Source organism: Danio rerio, chromosome 4, assembly GCF_049306965.1.
Source record: "Danio rerio strain Tuebingen ecotype United States chromosome 4, GRCz12tu, whole genome shotgun sequence".
Taxonomy (NCBI): Eukaryota; Metazoa; Chordata; class Actinopteri; order Cypriniformes; family Danionidae; genus Danio; species Danio rerio.
The window spans coordinates 9,672,501-9,694,153 of NC_133179.1; the positions used below are offsets into that span (position 1 = coordinate 9,672,501).

Genomic DNA, 21,653 nt, shown 5'->3' on the forward strand with positions numbered 1-21,653 from the left:
ACAACTTGCAATCGCTCCATAGAAGATTTGTTCAGACTATAGTGAACAGAACCATGTCCAACCATGAAGAGATAAAGGCATAAACAAGCATCTCAATCTCTTCCTTTGAAACAACATTTCAGATTTTTGCTATGTTCCTCAATATTGAACATTTTATTATCATTTAATTCAATCATACCCATTTATTAATTGTGAAGCTTCTGTGTGTGTAAACATAAGCTTATCTTGTGCTTTTAACCAAGGTTACCATTGACAGGTTTTGTTATCTATCGTCTGGAACCTGGATCTCTCTGGCCGCATCTATCTCTGTTTCTCTCTCTGTTAGTCTGCAGACGCCCTGAGCTCATTTACTCCCAGTACAGCAGCACAGCGAGCGGCTCTCCACCACAATTAGCTATTAGCTGGAACGCATCCACATTACATTACAATAATACCCGCAAACACACACAAACAGAGATACTAATATCTGCCAGAGCATTGAGGTAAATTACATGCATTCAGTAGTAAGATGCAGCACTTTAAATCAATTATTTTGAATATTGTGACTATTTGGCTGGAAAATGTTTATCCCTCATACTTAAAGCAGCATTTATAAGCTTACAGGTATGACTTTTTAAAGATACTGCTCCAAAAGTCGCCAAAATTCCTATGCATTAGACTTTAATGAGGAAAAAATGACAGCGCGCACCTTTAATGAGATTCAGATGAGAGCCTGAGGTCATTGCAACATTTAGTGCAGTCGATGAGCTGAGAGCAGATCCGTGCATGCGAGTGGGTGTGTGTGTGATGAGCTCACGTTCATCTTCACAATCACGGGCACAATGCGCCAACAGCAAACATTAATAATGCCATGTTCAGTGTGTCTTTTGCCCAGCTGAGAGGCTTCTGCAACATACAGACACTTTTAGATAGGAAAGTATTCTAAAAATACTATTCATTTAATATTAATGTCGATTAGATTTTAGAAATAATTAGGTGTAAGAAGAAAATTATAAACAAATCCAGCTCATTACATGATTATAGAAATGACATTCAGACTTTTTTGTCTCGCTAAAGCATAATTCACACTAGCAGCGACTTTGCTGCTGCCTGTTGCTCTGGGTGGCGACCTGCTGCAAATGCAGGTGTCAGCACAGAGAATACTACCGGCCTCTGAGCGAGCTGAGAGATGATTACATGAGCTCTACGGGTGCTCCTATTGGCTGTCGCTCAAGAAAGTCACTCTTCATTTGCATTAAGTTGAAGTATTCTCAACTTTGTTGCGTCGCTCGACATGCCCACCTGGTCGCCAACGGACGCTGTCGCTCGCGTAGACGGAGGTCGCCAGAAGTTGCTCACTCTCCGTTGATATGAACGGTCGCCCGTAGTGTGAATGAGGATTAAGGTAGGGCTGGGTAATGTGGCCTAAAATCAAAATCTTGATTGATTGAACAATTTAACTCGATTGCAATTAATCAACAGTTATTTTATTTATTTATTTTTTGCTCTCATAGTTCACTGACAAGTTTTGTACAGTAAAAATCTTCACCTATTACAAATGAGAGTCTTTAATGAAGGGTGCATTACTTGATTTCAAAACAATTTATGAAAACACCCACTATTTCCTATATATGAGTATTTATTGAACATCAACGCTAAACAACAGAAATAGTAGTAGTCACTTTTTTTCTCATAAAAAAAGTGAAAATAAATAACTTGGTCTTAACTTTTGGAAACAAAATCAAATATTTTTTCATAGGAAAAGTAGAAAATAAGCAGTATATTTCTAAATAAAATAACTCTTGCATATCCTGTAAATAATAAACTGTAAACAAATACTTTAATGTAAATAATAATTTTATTGTCAGTAAAAAAAAACGCAGCTTCAAATCAGCATCAATGTAGTGCAAAGCAAGGCTCAAGAATTGATATATCGTCCTTGACCAAAGATCAGAGTGCAAAGTGACTGGAGAAGTATACATTATCCTTAAAAAAAGACTTAACAGAGCGGGGTCAGGTGATTCTACACGCGGTAGAGAAAGAAATTGAGCTGGAAAAATTAGGTTGATTATTGGTTTTGAATGTCAATTTCCATTACTTTTCGAGTAATCGCCCAGCTTTAGGCTGAGACAAATTTCATTGTTACTTTCTAAAATAATGCTGGCTTAATTTCAACTTAAATTAGGTAATATATTGACAAACCAAGCTGCTTGATTAATTTTATTTTTTTATTTCAATTTATAGCTTAATTTTTAGTTGGTTTGGTCCATAATTTACCCACATTGGGTGTGAAATAACCCAGCATTTTTACTTTGTTTTTTTAATATTTATTAAATAATACTGTAGCACTTTACAATAGAGTATTTGTAATTATTATGAACGAACAAATACTCATGCAGCTTTTATTTTCTATTAACCAATAAATTTAATTCAAATTAGTGCTCATAAGATTAGTTAGTAACACTTTAAAATAATGGTCTATTAGTTATTGTATTAATTAACATGAACAAACTATTAGTAATGCATTTAATGTGGTATTTATTCATGATTATCAGCGTTAGTTAATGTTATTTAGGTTAAATAACTTAAGTTCATGTTAACTTTAAATTAATGTTAACAAGCACAACTTGTTATTATAATAATCCATTAGTCAATGTTGAACCATGATTGGTAAATGCTTTACAAGATTATAAATGCTTAGTTAATATTAGTAAAAAATCAACCAATAGACTATTCATCTAAAGTGTTACTTATTAGTATTTTTTCCTAATCTTTTTCTTTTAGACACATTTACTTAGTTTCTTCCAGACACTGAAAAGACTTTTTCTGTCCATCTGACTGTGGGTCAGTGAGGCTCCAGCAGCAGCTGTGATCTGACCTCGTGGTGACTTCAGTGACTGCACTGACCCCAGACTCTCAGTGCAGCAAATATAAGAGTGAGATGAATTATTAAAGAGAGCCAAAGCTTCCCTCCATCTGTCCCTGCGCTGAGCTTTATCATCCATTTCTCTGAGCTCAGACGGAGAGAGTCGCACACTCAGCTCACACAATACACTCCAATTCTGACTGGAATAATAAAACCAGCGATAAAACCGAAAGACCAAGACAAAAATTTAAATGGGATATTCAATACATTAACTTATTATATTATATTATATTATATTATATTATATTATATTATATTATATTATTTTATATTATAATAATTATATTATATTATATTATATTATATTATATTATATTATATTATATTATGATATATTATAATAATCAAATGAGATTGTGTATACTATTGATATTATTAGTGTTTCTATTACTGTTATGTGTATATACATAAAGAAAGCATTGCAATAGTAGCCTGAACATGACAAGAGCTTGAACAAGGAATTGTGTAGCATGCTTAAATAGCAAAGGTCTAATCTTTTTAATTTGTTTGTGTACGATTAATAAATCTGCAGGATTGTTCCTTCTAACGAGTCTGCAAACTTTACCTGATTATCATTTACTTCTGGAAAGAGTTATGGCTGATGCACCTAACTGAATGGAGAAGTTGTAACCACCGTGTTGGCTGAAATCACAATTAATTTTGTCTTGATGAGGTTAAGCTGATGGTCTTCCATCCAGTTAGAAATGTCTTTTGGACATACTGAGATGCAATTACGTGTGTTATGCTTTTCCAATGGATGCCATAGATCATTTTGAAGGATGTAAACAATAACAATGGTCCTAATGTAGCTTCTGAGAATCCAAAAAGAGCCACAGATTGATAAATAATGTTGTGATATCTGTTTTAACATTAAGTTATGATCGAATTGCCTCTTGGTAAAGTTATAAAGTAATTTGACAACAAGCAGGAAATGTCCATGGGCCATTGACATCATCACATTGAAATGGTATATGCTGTAGCTCGGTGCTGCCAATGTACTGTCACTATACTGTGGTCAGTAGAGGAAGTACTTGACCACATATGTCAATTATTACCATTATTATTTTTTTACCATACCATTATGTTCGAAGATATGAATGCAATTGTGGCAGCTTAACTATAGCAACAATCCCACCCACTTTAAAGTGTTACCAAGCAAAACAAGCCATGCCGAGCCATTACACACAAAGAAAGAGAGCCAATAGTTAGATCAGAATGGGAAGTACTATAGAGTTAAGTGTCATCAGCATAGCATTGAGATTCTGAATGATGGATCCTAATGATAACACGTAGACAGAGAAGACGGTCTGTCTGAGAACTGAGCCCTGGGGCACTCCGTCAGCAAGATGCTGAGAACTGGACACTTCAAACCTCAAACAGACTCAAACCAAGAAGGAATTGATAACAGTGTTAACAGTGTCAGTAGCAGCAGACAGGTCCGGCAAGATGAGTAGAGAAGATTTTGAATCCAGGGTTTTAATTTCAAATGTGAAACAAAATGGTAGCTATTAAAACCTTGTAATAGACTCTTTATTTTAATTGCAAGGCTTGATAGAATCTGATCATCTTAATTACACCACTCTGAAATTTGTCCTGATACTCCGCAAGATTGTCTTCCTCATTTGCCTTTTACAGTGCAACTTCTTTCAATCTGTCAGCCGCTGTTGCCGTGATGATGAATATGAAGAAGATGATGACGATGATGACTCATGCCTGCTGTGCTGCGCTCAAAAGTGGCCGGTGAGTCCAGCTGAGTGTGTGTGTGTGAGCGTCTGTCTCTGTTTGCTCGGTAAACAGCCAACTGCATGCCAGCACTGCAAGTCCTATGCTGTGAGACACTTCCAGCCGCCGCAGAGCCTCATTCAGACACGCGCAGTGCTGATAAAGGTGTCCTTGTGCTCCTGTTTCTCTCTTTCTCTCGCCCCTCGCCATCCCATCGGCCCAGGATTCATCCTGACGGATCTCTTGTCTCTCTTAAAGCGCTTCAGGCTTGATTTAGTGCTGCTGCAGTAAAATTGATCCGTGTCGATGAGAGGAGGAGGAGGAGTAAGAAGCGAACGCAAAACCCTCCAACACAACACACTTTACGAGACCCGATCAACTTTTTCCCCCGACTGCTGAAGCAACTTTTCCGAGATTTCTCCAGCAGCCCACACAGCAGAGACGACGGTCTCATAAAAATATATGCACTTGCACTTCATTTTAATGGCCCACTAAAAGGTCAAGCCACTGTATGATGATGTCGTTCCAGACTCAATTATTGCACCATCTGACATACAGTCAATGTACTATGTGCGCTTTTTAAACAGTAGTGAAGGCATTTAGGTCTATTTCTATATCTCTTTTATGTAGTTTGCAGCTTTTTGTGAATGTGAAAGCTTTGCAGTGGTTTAAAGGTGCAGTAGGTGATTGTCTTCGGAAACATTTTTTGTTGTGCTGGTTGAAAGTCTCTTCACATAGTAAGGATTGAAGTAAATGATCTGAATGTATTTATATGTATTTTTATATTCTGGGTAAGGCATAAAACTATAAAATGTTCATCCAATTAAAATTTGTCAGGCCGGCAATTCCCAAAATTCTGATAAGTAGCCCAAACTGTCTGTCAACAAATATATTTGTACATCTGCGCACCCATTTACGTAGATCCGCCCTTTGCTATCTATGCACTACTACGACTGTTACTACAACAACTACTACACCGACTACTACTACTAGTACTACTACTACTACTACTACTACACTACTACTGCTGCTACTATTACAGCAACTACTACACCGACTACTACTACTAGTACTACTACTACTACTGCTGCTACTATTACAGCAACTACTACACCGACTACCACTACTAGTACTACTACTACTACTGCTGCTACTATTACAGCAACTACTACACCGACTACTACTACTAGTACTACTACTACTACTGCTGCTACTATTACAGCAACTACTACACCGACTACTACTACTAGTACTACTACTACTACTGCTGCTACTATTACAGCAACTACTACACCGACTACCACTACTAGTACTACTACTACTACTGCTGCTACTATTACAGCAGCTACTACAACAGCTATTATTACCACAACTACAACTACTACTACTGTTACTACAACATCTACTATAACTACTGCCACTACTACAACAACTACTACATTGACTAATACTACTACTACTGCTACTATTACAGCAGGCACTACAACAACTATTACCACTTAGTACTTATTACTACTATAACTACTATTGCTACTATAACAATTACTACTAACAGTACAAAATGTACTAAATGTAAATTACTAATACCAACAGTTTATACTAGTAGAAATAACTGTAAATTGTTTTAATATTTAAGTTTGCGCACTGAAAAATGATTGGATTTACACATTTTTTTTAGGATAAGGTGGTTGCAAACAATTTATATGGGTTGAATTTAAACAAACAAATGAAGTTGAACATTAATAAATGTAATTTGTTTAAATTCAGCCCATGTAAATGGATTTCAACCCAAAACATTTGAAAATCCAATGAATTATTTTTTCAGTGCACTATATTTTACTGAAAAATGTGATTTCCTCGAAATGATAATTGAGTAATAAACATGTTTCTCTTCTATTAAATTAGCAATAATCAACCATCTAAGCAAACTGACTCAATCAAAAAAAAAAGTTTGAAAAGAGAGTCTCGTAAACTGAATTAAATTTAGTACTTTAGCTACTTTCCCCTAGTTCCTCACTGTGTATTTATATGGACACACACCCTCTTTTACCCCGTTCCACCTCACCTGAATAACCTGCCTAACATAAACAAATAAAGGCAAGCGTTTCCCACCGAGCCGCTGAAAGAAAGAGACTCAGAGAGAGACTCGCAGAGCCTGAGAAGTTCACGTCGAGCCGGTGATTTTCCACCTCTCGCACCTGAAAAGCATCTTACAGTGAGCTTCAGTTCAGTGAGTTCAGAGCCGTGTGATGAGGAGAAAGCAGACATCTGATGAGCTGATTACAGCCCTCACAGTAATGAAAGACTTTCACCACATTATCAAACACACGCTCAGAGACTATTGCACTTTTTTCAGTCAAAATTGCCCTTTATTGTGAGACTGTTGGAAGTTAACTTATTTTTTTAAGACATTGTGTAACAATAGTTTTAATGACTCATTTCTAATAACTTCTTTCTTTTGTCTTTGGCATGATGACAGTACTTAAATATTTTACTAGTTATTGTGCAAGATTGTTTTCTGCTTGCATTGTATTTTAAAGGCTTAGGTAGCTTAGGTTAACTTGGCAACTTAGTTCATTATTAATTATGCATAGTTATTAGTTATGTTAATTGTTAATTAAGTATGCAAGTTATTGTTCAAAAATTGTTTGTTTTTTGATGAGCTAATGATATTGAACCCAAATAAATGGGCTAACATTTAAAAACGGTTTTTATTCCGGCCAAACTAAAAGAAATAAGGCTTTCTGCAGGATATAAACATGTAATATGTATTATTGTGAAAATGTCTTTGCTCGAGGTTAAACAGTCTTTAGTAAATATTTGAAAAAGAATAATAATTTCAGAGGAGGGCTAATAATTTTGCCTTCAATTGTATACACACATACACACACACACACACACACACACACACAGAACGAGCTCTGTGTGCGGCAGAACAAGACAAATATTTCTCACGTGAAATTGCCAACATTGCAGATGAATAACTATACATAAATAGGCTATTGCAAATTAGAAATGGTTGGTCAGTTAAACAGGGATTACTGCAGGTTTCTCCAAGTACATTTTTAAGACCATTATGAAGGAAATTTTAGATTCATACAGGGCTAAACACTGTTTCGAATGGCTCAGTTGGAAAAGATTTTTGTTTGTCCTATCAAACTTTATTTTATAATGTAATGAATTTAATAATACAATAATTATAATTTTTAAAAAATTATATTTTAGTTAAGTCTAAACACAATATTTTAAATACTGTGTCAAAACAAGCAAGCTCTAGTTGTATACATACACTTTTTTTCAACATAACCTTTCATCAAAATAAAGAATTAAAAACAAAAAAATGTTATTGTCCGGAAAATAATTAAACCATGAAGGAGTTTAAAAAGTACATTCCTAAATAAAAAGTTAAAAGTTTCATTGTTTATTTATTGGATGGGTGTTTGAGTACACTGTAAAACTTAAAAAGTTAAGGTAACTCAAACCATTTGAGGAAACCGATTGCAACAAACCATTTAAGTTTAAAAGCTAATCCTAATGAGTGCTAGGAACTTAATCCATTTAAGAAAACGAAGCAATTTGAGCACAGTAAAACCAAATAAGTTAGGGCAACTCAAACCGATTGAGGAAACCGATTGCAACAAACCATTTGAGTTAAAAAAATAATCTATATGAGTATTGTGAACTTACTCCATTTAAGTTGGAGTAATGAGGTATTTAATTAACTCATTATCTTTAACACTGAGTTCAAAACTCTTTTCAGATGAGTAGAATTAACTTTCATTCAATTTTGAGTTAACTACACTCATTTCATTTGATAAAGTTGACTGTTGGGTTTAACAGCGTGGCTATACATTAACAAAGAAAAATTAAGACCTGTTTAAAAAAGATTTAAAACCTACAACACAACATTTCAGTAAATCTAAGACTTTTACGGCCTAAATTTTTGTTTTTTAAGACCCAGCAGACACTCTGGTTAAATTATGCTACTGTAGTGTTTATTTAGCAAAAATTCTCCAGTACTGATAGCTGAACCGTTAACATCAGAGCTTATCGATCTTCTGTCTTTTTGTAATTTAGCACTGGTAAAAATAAAGCACCGAGTTTATTTAAGTATAGTTTCTATTTGTACTAAATTATTCCTTCATTCATTCGTGTTCCTTCGACTTAGTCCCTTTATTGATCAGGGGTCGCCACAACGGAATGAACCGCCAACTTATCCAGCATATGTTTTACGCAGCGGATGCCCTTCCAGCTGCAACCCAGTACTGGGAAACACTTATGCACTCTCATTCACACACATACACTATGGACAATTTAGTTTATTCAATTCACCTACAGCGCATGTCTTTGGACTGTGGGGGAAACCGGAGAACACGAAGGAAACCTACGGGAACACGGGGAGAACATACAAACTCCACATAGAAATGCCAACTGACCCAGCCGGGACTCAAACCAGTGGCCTTCTTGTCGCAAGGTTACAGTGCTAACCACTGAGCCACCATGCCGCCTGTTTTCAATTATTTCATGGTATTTATTTGAATCAATAATTAAATCCCATATTTTAACAGTTTGTTTTTTATATGTTAGATGTTATTATATGCTGTACGTCAATTCTACTTGAAACGTATTTCTCCATTTACTAGCATGAATCATTTTCAGTTCCTGAACGGAATTTCGAGTTTTCCTCTTTTAGCACACAGAACCAGCAGAGTGAGTTCATGCATTGTGCTTTTCACTGAACCTGAAACTGAAGCTGTGAGTCTCGCCTCTGTGCTCGGCTTTCCTGAATGCCTATCCAGAGCGAAGCCACATGTCCGTAAACATCTGAATATGGACCGCCGCAAACACAAAGCAGGACTTTTAGTGCAGCTCGGCGAATGTGATCAGACAGGGCTGAAGGGCTGTGAAATATAAGTGTCAGTGTGTTGGTTTTGTGAGTCTGATGTTCTTTGAGTAGGTATGTCTCTGTGCCTGTCTCATCTTGCATCTTCTGCTTTTTGGATAATTGTGTGTGACACTCTGGGTGTGTGTGTGTGTGGCCCTCAGGTGTTTGCCGTCACTATCACACACACACATATAAACAGAGTGATCAAATCTAGTGTTGGTGTTGAAGTGATGAAAGGCAGAGGAGTGTTTAGAGACAGTGAAGTATGACAGCTGTCAGCCAATAGACTTGTTCATTCCCACAGTCCTCTCAAAGTCACACACGACTCGGCAGTGTCAGCAATATCTGAAAAAAGTCACTTTTGTAACATCATCCTGCTACATGACAAATTTACTGCAATTTAACCCTTGTGTCTGTTTTATGAAGTTAGACATAGGTTTACATAGGAAAGCGAACAAAACTGTCCCTGTCCAAAACCTGTCATAAAAATATGATTCATTCATTTTCTTTTCGGCTTAGTCCATTTATTATTGAGGGATCGCCACAGCATAATGAATCCAGCATATGTTTTACACAGCGGATGCCCTTCCAGCTGCAACCCATCACTGGGAAACAATGATTTCATTCACACACACTACAGACAATTTAGTGCACCCAATTCATATATAGCTGGACTGAGGGGGAAACTAGAGCACCCGGATGAAACCCACACGAACACAGGGAGAACATACAAACTCCACACAGAAATGCCAACTGACACAGCCAAGGCTCAAACCAGCATCCTTCTTGCTGTAAGGCGACAGCGATACCCACTGCGCCACCGTGTCACCCCTTAAAATTCATTCATTCATTCATTTTCTTTTCTGCTTAGTCCCTTTATTATTCTGGGGTCGCCACAGCAGAATGAACCGCCAACTTATACAGCATATGTTCCACTCAGCGGATGCCCTTCTAGCTGCAACCCATCACTGGGAAACACAATTTCATTCACACACACACACACACACTAGGGACAATTTAGTGCACCCAATTCACCTATAGCTGGACTGAGGGGGAAACTGGACCACCCGGACGAAACCCACACGAACACGGGGAGAACATGCAAACTCCACACAGAATCGCCAACTGACACAGCCGAGCCTCGAACCAGCAACCTTCTTGCTGTAAGGTGAACGTGCTACCTAATGTGCCACAATGCAGCCCATTTGGGTCCATAATGGTCAAAAAATGTTCAACAGCATCAGTCAATTAGTTAACTAATTAGAACTATTTGATACACTTTCTGAAGCTTAACAATTTAAATGCTGGTTTGTCTGGTCTAGTACGACAGATTTTTGATTTGTCAATTAATATTTTTAAAAAAAGAAAACCAACACTCGGGTCCATGATGGACAAAAATCTCCATGTTCAAAAATATGTTTTGAAATGTTTCAACACAGTGAAATATGACAGCTATCAGCCAATCATTAAAATATACTTTATTCATATTTTTCTACTTTCACTGATGTAAGTTTTTTCAACCAAACCAACATTCATTACATTTTCTAAAATTAAATGCTGGTTTGTTTACAAAATGCCTGTGTGGTGTTACTATATAAAAGATATTATAACATAAAAAGATATTAGTAATTTTAAACAGTAAATGCTAAGCAGACTTTTTTGTTGTTTATTACAGTCTTGGATTTGTCAATAAAACACAGCACCATTCAATTTTAGGCATTCATATTTTCCATTCATATATTCATATGTATATAAAAAAATGAACACTTTGTTTCATAATGAACAAAAATGTCATAAAAATATCTTTCATTGATGTCAATTCTTTCACCAGCATCAGTTTTAATCATAATTATCAAACGTTTAAAGAAACACCACACACTGCACACATGCAGTCCTGTTGTTAAGGTTGTCAAGCACTTTTTTAGGCATCTAAAACACTTCTGTTGTTGAAACGAAAGGCCAAACATATATGAAGTACTCCATTTTAAGGGGTTTTTCATGATGTTTTGCTTCATACAGTTCACTTTTAAGCTTACTTAGGTTTTTTTTTTCCTTAATCCATTGTTTTTAAGTCCTGAACGATCCAACTGAAGCATATAAAATAGTTTTATCTTGTCATAACTTTCATTATCACGCTTATTTTCTGAATTTCCACACACCCCCAGACTTAAAAGCCGAGCTCCATCTCTCTCATGTGTGCTCATTACACCCGAGACGCTAACGTTTACCGAGCAGACGCTTCTCAGACCGTCCTGCTCATTCCCACAAAGCGGGAGCGGAAGTGAAAGTCTCATTACCCAGCAGGGTCAGTAAAAGCCGAATAAAGGCACATTACAGGCTGACTAAAGAGCTTTGCTCAGGGCGAACAGCCTGTAAAAGAATAAGAGCGAGAAAGAGCCAGAATAATCTGCTATAATAGTCTCTGTGTAATGATTTTAGTACCTGTCGCCGTTTCCCTGGCGGAATAATAAAAGCAGTGCAGTAAAACTGCATTTTACCGCGTGTGCCGTGTGATGCCTGTTGAACATTACAGCATCATAACAGTGCACAGAATTCCTGGCTGTTAAGTGTTTATCTGAGCGCCTACAGTAGCATGAATCTCCTTTATACGGTGTATGCATGAGTGTGTGTGTGTGTGTGCAGAGGGTATTGAAATTCACAAGATAAGCAAAGGCCTTTCAAAATCTACCCTGTAAAAATGTCCCCGAACTCAATGAAACTCTGTCCTTCATGTGTATCGTATGGCAAATGCGTTGCGAGTGGTCAGAAAGAAAGCCTCATATTTGTGGAAAAGAAATGAATGGAACTTTACATTCGTGCTGCTGCATATGGAAAGCACAGTCAAAATATACTGTACATGTATTCAGACATACTTGGGATCCACCAGGGATTTACTTAGCTGGGATTTTACATTAAAACAGAGTGTGTGGTTGTGTGTGTGTGTGTGTGTGTGTGTGTGTGTGTGTGTGTGTGTGTGTGTGTGTGTGTGTGTGTGTGTGTGTGTGTGGTGGTCAGGTTTTGTCCTTACAAGGACAGTTAAAACTAAAACCAGCTACACAAGAAACAGTACAGTGGTCGGAACGAGTAAAACTGCTTCCTTTTCATTTACAGTCATAAAAAATGCCTAGAGAAGCTCTCGTCCATTATATATGACACATGAAATGAACACAACATTGAAAGTAGGAGAAAAGGGATTCATCCATACTATATATTCACAGATCTAGTCCTTAGTCTCAAATATAGGCTACTTTATGGTCAGATCATCATAGTCCTGTGAATTGCAGAGCTTGTGCAAACAGATACATATCACAGTGAGCAGAAGGTTTCCCAGAGATGGGTTGCGGCTGGAAGGGCATTCGCTGTGTAAAACGTGCTGGATAAGTTGGCGGTTCATTCCGCTGTGGCAACCTCGGATTAATAAAGGGACTAAGCCGAAAAGAAAATGAAGGAATGAATGAAAATTCAATTAATAGTCAAATTATTGTAGTTATTAAGTTATTTCTTTGTGTATCTGTGTAAGTTAACAATAGCAGACGACGTGACTATGTTTGTGCATAGAAATGTGTTTGTTGTTATTTGTTTGTTCTTTAAGAATTGGGATTTTTTTTACAGAACTGTCATTTGTATTCAACACCTTTAAAACAAGGTGTAAAAGTACTTAAATCATTTTTTAATGTTACAATTTATCATATTTTGTCATGATGACAATGGATCAAAACAATGGAGTTTAAATGAAATATAAAAACACAAGTGCCAATTGTTTCACATTTACACATTACATTTTCTGTCTAAAGTATATTAACGGTGAGTATTTCCGGTCATTGAGTCCAAAAGTTCAGCATTCTTATCAAAAAGTAGTGACAGGCCATCAAAATGAAAGCACAGATGAGCTTAACTCATGCAGAACTCGCAGCATATTCCATCGTAGAATAAAAAAAATACCATTACATTAGCTCTGTATAAATCCATCTAAAGTGGTTAAACAGACAAATGTGTGTGTGTTTGTAGTGTCAGATGAGAGCACGTAGTGCTCAGGCTGTGACATTTCGTAGTTCTCAGCTTCCAGAACGCTCTGACAGCGCTGAGACTGCGTTCTCAAGGTGAAAGAGTTTCCAAACATGAGATGAAAACAAACTATTACCGATACGCCCTCTTTCCCTGCTTTCTGGAACAGGGCGATCGGTGGGGCGATGAAGAACAGATCAATCACCGAAAAGGTGGAGGTGCAGGAAGGTGAGCGTGAGAAACAAAAGAGCGGGAAGGGTGAAATTAAAGCAGATCAAATCAATCCTGGCATAATGTTGGCTTTGTTGGTGGAGCGTATCGACTCGGGTGAGCTCTAGACGGGCATGTTTTACATTGGAGATGAAATATGAGTGCTCTTATGGTTTCTATAGAAACGCGCGCAAGGCTTTCACTGGAGGTCCAGAGGTGATTCTGCTCCTGCTGACCTCAATGCTGAAAACACTCCAAATTTGTAAATGCAGGATATCAAATTCGACCATGTTTTCTTTGCCTAGTGCATGATGCTGTGAGCTAATGATTGGTGCATGTTGTAACAGAACCATTATGGTAATGTTTCAATACCTCATAATTATATATATATGCCATCATTATTTCCTTTAATTGGTAAATTTATATTTTAACCTCATACCTCCTCCATTTTTTACAATCGAATATATTCATTAATTCATTTTCTTTTCGGCTTAGTCCCTTTATTAATCTGAGGTCGCCACAGCGAAATGAACCGCCAACTTATCCAGTATATGTTTTACGCTGCACATGCCCTTCCAGCTGCAACCCATTACTGGGAAACATCCATACACAATCATTCACACACATAAACTACGGCCAATTTAGCTTATTCAATTTACCTATAGTGAGGGACTGTAAGGGAAATCGAAGCACTCGGAGGAAACCCACGCCAACACTGGGAGAACATGCAAACTCCACACAGAAATGCCAACTGACAACATTTGTAATTCATTTATCATTAATCATCAGTGTGATCTCAGTTATAATTTTATAAAAATTTTATTTTATTTTTATAATTTATAATTTTATCTATAATTATAATTTACATGGCGGACTTTGTAAGTGGAAAAACTGAACACTTCACTTGCGAGAAAACAGTTAAACGGAGCATCTGCAACATGAGGACGATTAACAAACCTCTTCCATTCAGCCTCTTTACTTTCGTTTTACTTTACTTGTACTCTGTACATTACTTTTTTACTTTCGTAGATAAGGAAACGGTGTTGTACTCACTCCACTGAAGACATCCTTTAGCCTACATATTTAATTTTGTTTGTTAAGCGCAAAGATTTGTTTCAAAACTATTTCCAAATTCAGTTCCAATTTGCAGCAAACAAATAAATGAGCAATAATAACAAAGCGTGGTCAAGAAACACTCATATAGTGACACATACGTCTCCAAAACCCGACAGGTTGTAAATGTAAACTTGTTGTAATTAAAACAAATATAAATATGCATATAATAAATACTACTAATAATAATAACATTATACAAATACAAATTGTCATAAATAAAGTGAAAAGCAGTGGTTTTAATATTTATGTAGAAAATAATACTTTTTGTAACATTGTAATCATTTATTCTTTTCATTTGTAAAGATATTTGCGTAGTGCTGTACATCCTGTGTGTATTAAGCAAAGTGTAAACGTTTGAACCTGCATAGGCACATAACTAACGCGGTCTGCACTGGACTTTAGACCAGCTTTTAGTTGGTCATTGGCGCGGTCTATTTGAGTTTCACACCAACAATGCAGCTTAAAACACCTCCTTTTCAGACCAGAGTCACAAAGTGGTTTAAATGAATTTGCTATTAAAACAACACGGCACAAAACGTGAAAATTACTGTTGAACTGGTCTGAAAATAGTGACTAATCACGCCATACACGTTGTGTGCCTTATTGCGCCAGGTGTATGATAAGGTCCTAAAACTCAGTGTGTAAACTGTGAAATGAAATATTTTGATGTTTATATTTAAACTCTAAAATTACTTTTTACTGTCATTTTTACTACCTTTAAGATTCCAAAAAATTGGTTCTAGTACCTGTGTAGGGTTGTACAGCTCCTGTAGGGCGTTTCTGGAGCCTTTCCGACAGCAGCCCTCTGCTGCGAATGGATTCCTCCTCATAACTGCAATAAAAACAAAGACAGAGACAACAGCCAATCAGAGACCAGCAGGAAAAAAAAATCAACCAATCCCAACAGCCGCACATTTATCTGAATGGATGCCCTCAGTAAAAGGCCAAGTCTTTAATAATGCAAAGCCATGAAAGCCATCCAACAAATCTCCATATAAACAATGCATTTAATCCAACTCGCTGCCTCAAATCACACACACACACATCGGAATCAATCGATGAATAATTTAAGCTTGGTAATTCATACGTAGACGCTCTGCCATGTCGTAACTGACAGTAATGTAATAGTTTTCTACAGTTTGTCCCTCAGCGGTGAGTGACCGGCACTGCTGAAATAACACTACATGAAAGCTAATGACCGGCAAGGCTGAAATGGTGCCTGCTATGAAAGCCGTCTCTGTGCCACGACCAAGACTGACAGATTTAGTAGCGCATTGGTTCACTTCATGTAACATTATCTGAACTTATAGTGTGTGTTTGTGCTGTTAAGAGTCATACGTGTTGGCGCACACAAGAGAGTATTGTTTTAGAGTGTGTTAATGCCTGTAAGTGCACCGTGTTCTCAGAGCGTCTGATGTCGGTCTGTTTAATCCGCCTGGAGGTATAAGGGAACCGAATTGAAACGGAGACCGCTGGGAATGAGGATGAAAGGAAAACGAGAGTAACGAAGGAACAGAGACGATGTGTTAATGAGGGAGCGCTGGACGAGAAAGAGACAGTTTGGTTCATGGGGTCGACAACCCGAGGGTTTGTCATTAGCGTGTGAGTGATAACGAGAGATGCGTTTATGTGATTTTAATTGGACGTTTCAGAAAAATGACCAAATCCCTCGCGTCTGCATGCCAGATTATCTCTGGCTCATATATACTGAAGAAAAAAATACTCATTGAATTTACTAAATTTTTTAAAGGGCACTTTTCTGCTGTTAAACAAAACAGTGTGTAGGTATAGTGTGCCCACAGTCATATTAGGCTAATATAAGCACAATAAGTCTCTTTTTTTTAATTTCCTGACGTTAAAATAGGATCCAAATCCCTCCCATTTTGAGGCCCACCACAACGTGATGTAGGAGTGGGGTTTCCCCGCTCACCAAATTAATTGACAGCCGCGTATTAACATTAACGATGTTAACATGTTTCCGTATTAACGCGTATAATCAATTCAGTCCCAAAACAGTTGGGTTAATGGATCCGGCATGTTACCCGAGGAATGAGAGGTGTCGTGCACAAAACTAAAGGGGGTAGGAGGGGGGGTTGCAGATAAAAGTGAAGAGGGTTGGGGAGTCGCGGAAGAAAGTGAAAGTGAACAGCGGACGGGGAAAGGGGCAGTTGAGGAGGGGAATCTGTAAAATGAGGATCCTGCTTGTTCCGGCACAGATTAAGTCCTGCGTATAATCCTATCAACAAGACGTGCACAAAGAAACCAGGATTAAAAGATCTGTTCAGCGCTCTGTGATCATCAATCATCATCGAATGTGATCAAGAATGAGTTTTACAAGCTTAAAACTTTTTAAAACAATGCATGTTTGTAATTAGTTAGTTAAAGATGGTAAAATCGCTGTAATTCATCACCACAGCCGTATGTCAGTACAATAATAAAAGAAGACGCTTCAATCCCGGTTTGTTAACGTTAAATCAGGTTGATTTTGTACATTAACATAAGGGTTATCCATACAGCAGTAGATATTAATGTGTATCCTGTCACATTTGCTAAAGATAAACGCTCGCTGTGTATGTGTGTGTTTGTGTGTGCGTGAACTTTGTAACAAAATTGCGTGTGACTTATCATTGCAGAAAGGCTTGAATTAATTCAACAAATACATCAAATAATCATTGGGATAGTTCTTACTTTAGTTTTTCTTATGTTACCTGAGATCTGCTTCCCTCATGTCTGTCATTGTGCTGTTTATCTGACGCTGACAGGCACGTGGGAATAGTGGGCGGGGAGAACTAGCATTAAAGGCACAGGCCACAAAAACAGCTATAGCGTGTTCAAAGCAAAATAATTACATTATTCTTAAAGGTTTAATTAATAATCCGATGGGTGTTTGGAGCTGAAACTTTATATACACATTCTGGAGACACAAAAGACTTGTCTTAAATCTTGAAAAAAGGGGGATAAAGGTGCCTTTTAAGGTAAGGGGTAGCAAACAATTTATAAGGGTCGAATTTAAACAAATATATTCAATTTATTAATGTTCAACTTCATTTGTTTGTTTAAATTCAGCCCATATAAAGTTTGCAACCACTTACCTTAAAAAAAATTATAAATCCAATGAATCATTTTTCCAGTGTAGGATTAAGTAATCTTTCAATGCAGTTTTGGTTCATGTAACTGTAAAATAACACCCACAGAATCTGAAAACCTGTAATTCCGGTTTTGCATGGTTCTCACCGTTTCATGTTCTGACTATTTTCCTCTGAGATCAGCTTTCAAATATGTTAAAAAAAAAGTGTGTCTAAATATGAGCCAGGTTTCGATGCCAAACACAAAATGTTTCCATTTTTTTTGTCATATAACACATTACATCCTTCACATGTCATGTATAATCATTTTTTACACTACTTCCTGTAATCCACAACCTCAGAAACCGCAAATATTCTAAGCGCATTAATGAAAATCTGCAGTCGATTTCACCTCATTGTACAGTGTCAGACAGTTGCCTGTTTTTTGACGCACAAATACACTGATAGCTGTTGACTTGTTTATGAAAATCACTATTACTTTTAATCAATCAATTGCTTGCTGAATAAAAGTATTTTTTTATTTGATTAAAAACTGACCTAATCTAATGCAAGAGATTGAAAAGCATTTACTTTAAAGCATAAACTACAGTCGGCCACACTAACTATTCCAGCATTTGTTTTACACTGCGGAAATCCTTCCAGCCGCAACCTAGTACTGGGAAACACCCATACACTCTTGCATTCACATACACACTCTGACACTACGGGGAGTTTTGTTTACCCAATTTACCTGTACCACATGTCTTTGGACTGTAGGGGAAACAGGAGCACGTGAACATGGGGACAACATGGCCCAGCCGGCACTCGAATCAGCAACCTTCTTGCTGCGGTTTCATATAAGATTGAATGTGATCACTCTGCCTGAACATGCACCAAAATGATCCCACCTGTGTCCAGGTGGACGGTGCTGTTATTAAATTGGCGGTCCATTGGACACACACCTGCTGTAATTTCCCATATGCTGAAAACACAGTGCTCCCTGACCTCCATCTCACCTGCTTCATCAGACAGTTGCCCATTGTTTTGAGATGAACCACATCGTGGGCAGCGTTATGAATATTAATCTGCGAACATCTGAGGTGGTACACATTGACGAAACGTCTTTCAGCTGATAGATGAGAAGCTTACGGCCATACTTTATTTCAAAGAGCTGAGAAAAACGAAAGAACCGGAGGCACGCAGAGATCTTGTTTAGCCCTGAGGGAAATCAGAGGACTAAATGAGCAAAGCAAGAACATTTTATCCTTCTAAACTCGTCAACAAACAGAGTTTAAAACCAATGAACTGGACTGTAATTATCATATAACAGAATATCTGTATATAAGCAGGCATATGAGATTCAAAGTTTTGCATTGTTTAAGTCCTATAATTGGGTCCCCGGTGCATCTACCAACCAAGAATACTTAGAAAGAGACAACCCATTAATTTTGTTTTGGAAAGCCTTTTTCTGCAAGCATGTGGAAAAGATTTGACTCTCCAAGTGACTATTAATCTGCACGTTTCCACCCACTGCACCAATGCAGCAGTACACTGTTTCTGTTTACTCGCTGTAGCAGCTTTACAATTTAAATTACATAAGATATGTTTCTTTTTAAAGATGTGAATGAAATTTGTGCACAAGCCAGGAACATTGCATAAAAGATGTGCGACTAAAGCATCGTTTCTATCAAAGAGAACAAAATCGGCATGTAATGAAGTTTACGGCCCTTTGGCCGCCGGGAAAAAGGAGGCGGAGAACCGACGCAGGTTTAAAATATTTATTAATAATAATGACGGCAGCTCCTCACGGAGACTGCCATTTAAACCAAAACAAACGGACGGCAGCTCCTCGCGGAGACTGCCGTCAAACTGAAAGCAAAAGTAAAACAATATGCCCGGGCCCGGTCCTCTCTCGGCTTCCTCTGCCATCGGTCCTCCCTTTATTGTCCAGAGCTCCTTCCGTGGGATCCGAGGCAGGTGCGCACCGCACGTGTATCCACTTACGCGGTGGCCTCACCCCGTTCCCACGGCTCTCGGCCACGCCCCCTCGCCACATACCCCCATCTCCCATTACAGGCTGGGGGCACCCCGTGGCTGTGCATACTCCGGGGGGGTGGGGGGGGGTTTGGCGCCACAGCACCCGCGAGACCTATATGAGACGGGCCGAGAGAAAAGGAGATGGAAAAAAAAGGAGGAAAGACAGAGTAGACCGAGAAAGGGGAGAGAGGAAAAAAAAAAAATTGGGGTTCGGTTCTCCAGACACGCTGCCACTCGGTCCTCCACCAGCTGAGAGATGCGACGACGTGCTGGGAGCCCTGTGGAGGAATCTATCCACCCGTCCGTCTTCTGCCGTCCGGCGGCGGTTCTCCTGGCTGGCTGGCGGCATTTCTGGTCTCCTGCTCCGCTCCCACTTCGGTGGATGGATGCAGGCTCTGGCATCATGGCGGATCGCGGCGACTCCCCCGGGTTCTGTGGGATGGCTCCCTTCAGCTCTTTCCCTTCCGGTGGTGAGCCCCGCGTCCCCTGCTCCTCCCCATGCTGGGAGACGGCAGCAGGCAGATGCTTTCCTCGCCAGCCTCAGGCCGCCTCGGCACTCTGGGCAGACGAACGGGTTTCTCCCCCACTCGGGTTAACTCCCGAACATTCGCCCCCTCTCTCGGCGGCGAGGGCATCTGGACAACGCGTCCCTCCTTCTCCCGGGCTTCGGCACCACTGTAATGAAGTTTACGGCCCTTTGGCCGCCGGGAAAAAGGAGGCGGAGAACCGACGCAGGTTTAAAATATTTATTAATAATAATGACGGCAGCTCCTCACGGAGACTGCCATTTAAACCAAAACAAACGGACGGCAGCTCCTCGCGGAGACTGCCGTCAAACTGAAAGCAAAAGTAAAACAATATGCCCGGGCCCGGTCCTCTCTCGGCTTCCTCTGCCATCGGTCCTCCCTTTATTGTCCAGAGCTCCTTCCGTGGGATCCGAGGCAGGTGCGCACCGCACGTGTATCCACTTACGCGGTGGCCTCACCCCGTTCCCACGGCTCTCGGCCACGCCCCCTCGCCACACGTCACTTCCTGATTAACTTGCGCCAAATATCAACAGTAAAAACGGAATTTGCTGCAAGCTGTGTGAATCTTTTCTTTATTTAATAAATGGCTTGCGTCTCAGAAGACGATGCTGACATGCAATTAAAGCATGGTGGTGTTTGAAGGCGTGAAACGTGGAGCACAGATGCTCTTGTCAGTTCTGGAGGTAATTAATAATATAATAACACTAATACTAAAATAGTTACCGTGTTTTATAATGACCAAAACAACATTTCAGATGGTCTACTGTGTCCTCGGCCCCTTGGTTTCTCCATTCACAGACATTTTTATCAGCACGTGATGCCTTATAACAAAATCACATGACTTTTTTAATGCGCATTCTGGATTTTGTTTGGTAAAAGTGTTCCCATCAGAGTTTATGCGCATGTTCTCTTAACGAATAAAAAGTTTATCCTACTCAGTTATGCGCAAATTTGTTTTATGCGCAATTTTAAAACTAATGTGCATTATGGAGATTCCATCAACCGTTTTTTATGCACATATTCAAAATGTGCATGAAAACGGAGGGATGGAAACAGAGCTAGTGCTGATATCTGATTCCATTTTTAATGGAAATGTGTCAAAGAGAGTCAGTAAAGTGTTTTATACTTGCACAAAATATATTTTAAGCTAGACTGCTCAAAAATGGTCTGTTCAATGCTTT

The 21,653-nt window shown here is 38.6% G+C and overlaps 3 protein-coding genes across 14 annotated transcripts in view; 2 read left to right on the top strand and 1 right to left on the bottom strand.

The window, feature by feature from the left end:
* The window catches only part of slc41a2b (solute carrier family 41 member 2b), a 116,897-nt gene that overhangs the window by 56,950 nt on the left and 38,294 nt on the right, over nt 1-21,653 (top strand). For 2 of the 4 annotated variants that reach the window (XR_012401816.1, XR_012401817.1), the window contains exon 14: nt 4,541-4,645. The exons of the other annotated variants lie outside the window; for them this stretch is intronic. The gene's annotated coding sequence lies outside the window, so the exon portion shown is untranslated. The remainder of the gene's footprint in view (nt 1-4,540; nt 4,646-21,653) is intronic. 4 annotated transcript variants of the gene reach the window in all.
* The window catches only part of chst11 (carbohydrate (chondroitin 4) sulfotransferase 11), a 72,421-nt gene that overhangs the window by 11,320 nt on the left and 39,448 nt on the right, over nt 1-21,653 (bottom strand). For both annotated transcript variants that reach the window (XM_005168522.6, NM_212824.2), the window contains 1 exon segment: nt 15,590-15,675. In XM_005168522.6, coding sequence (XP_005168579.1) covers nt 15,590-15,675 — 86 coding nt within the window.
* The window catches only part of nfyba (nuclear transcription factor Y, beta a), an 80,232-nt gene that overhangs the window by 9,079 nt on the left and 49,500 nt on the right, over nt 1-21,653 (top strand). For 5 of the 8 annotated variants that reach the window (XM_073946003.1, XM_073946004.1, XM_073946007.1 and 2 more), the window contains one exon: nt 4,541-4,645. The exons of the other annotated variants lie outside the window; for them this stretch is intronic. The gene's annotated coding sequence lies outside the window, so the exon portion shown is untranslated. The remainder of the gene's footprint in view (nt 1-4,540; nt 4,646-21,653) is intronic. 8 annotated transcript variants of the gene reach the window in all.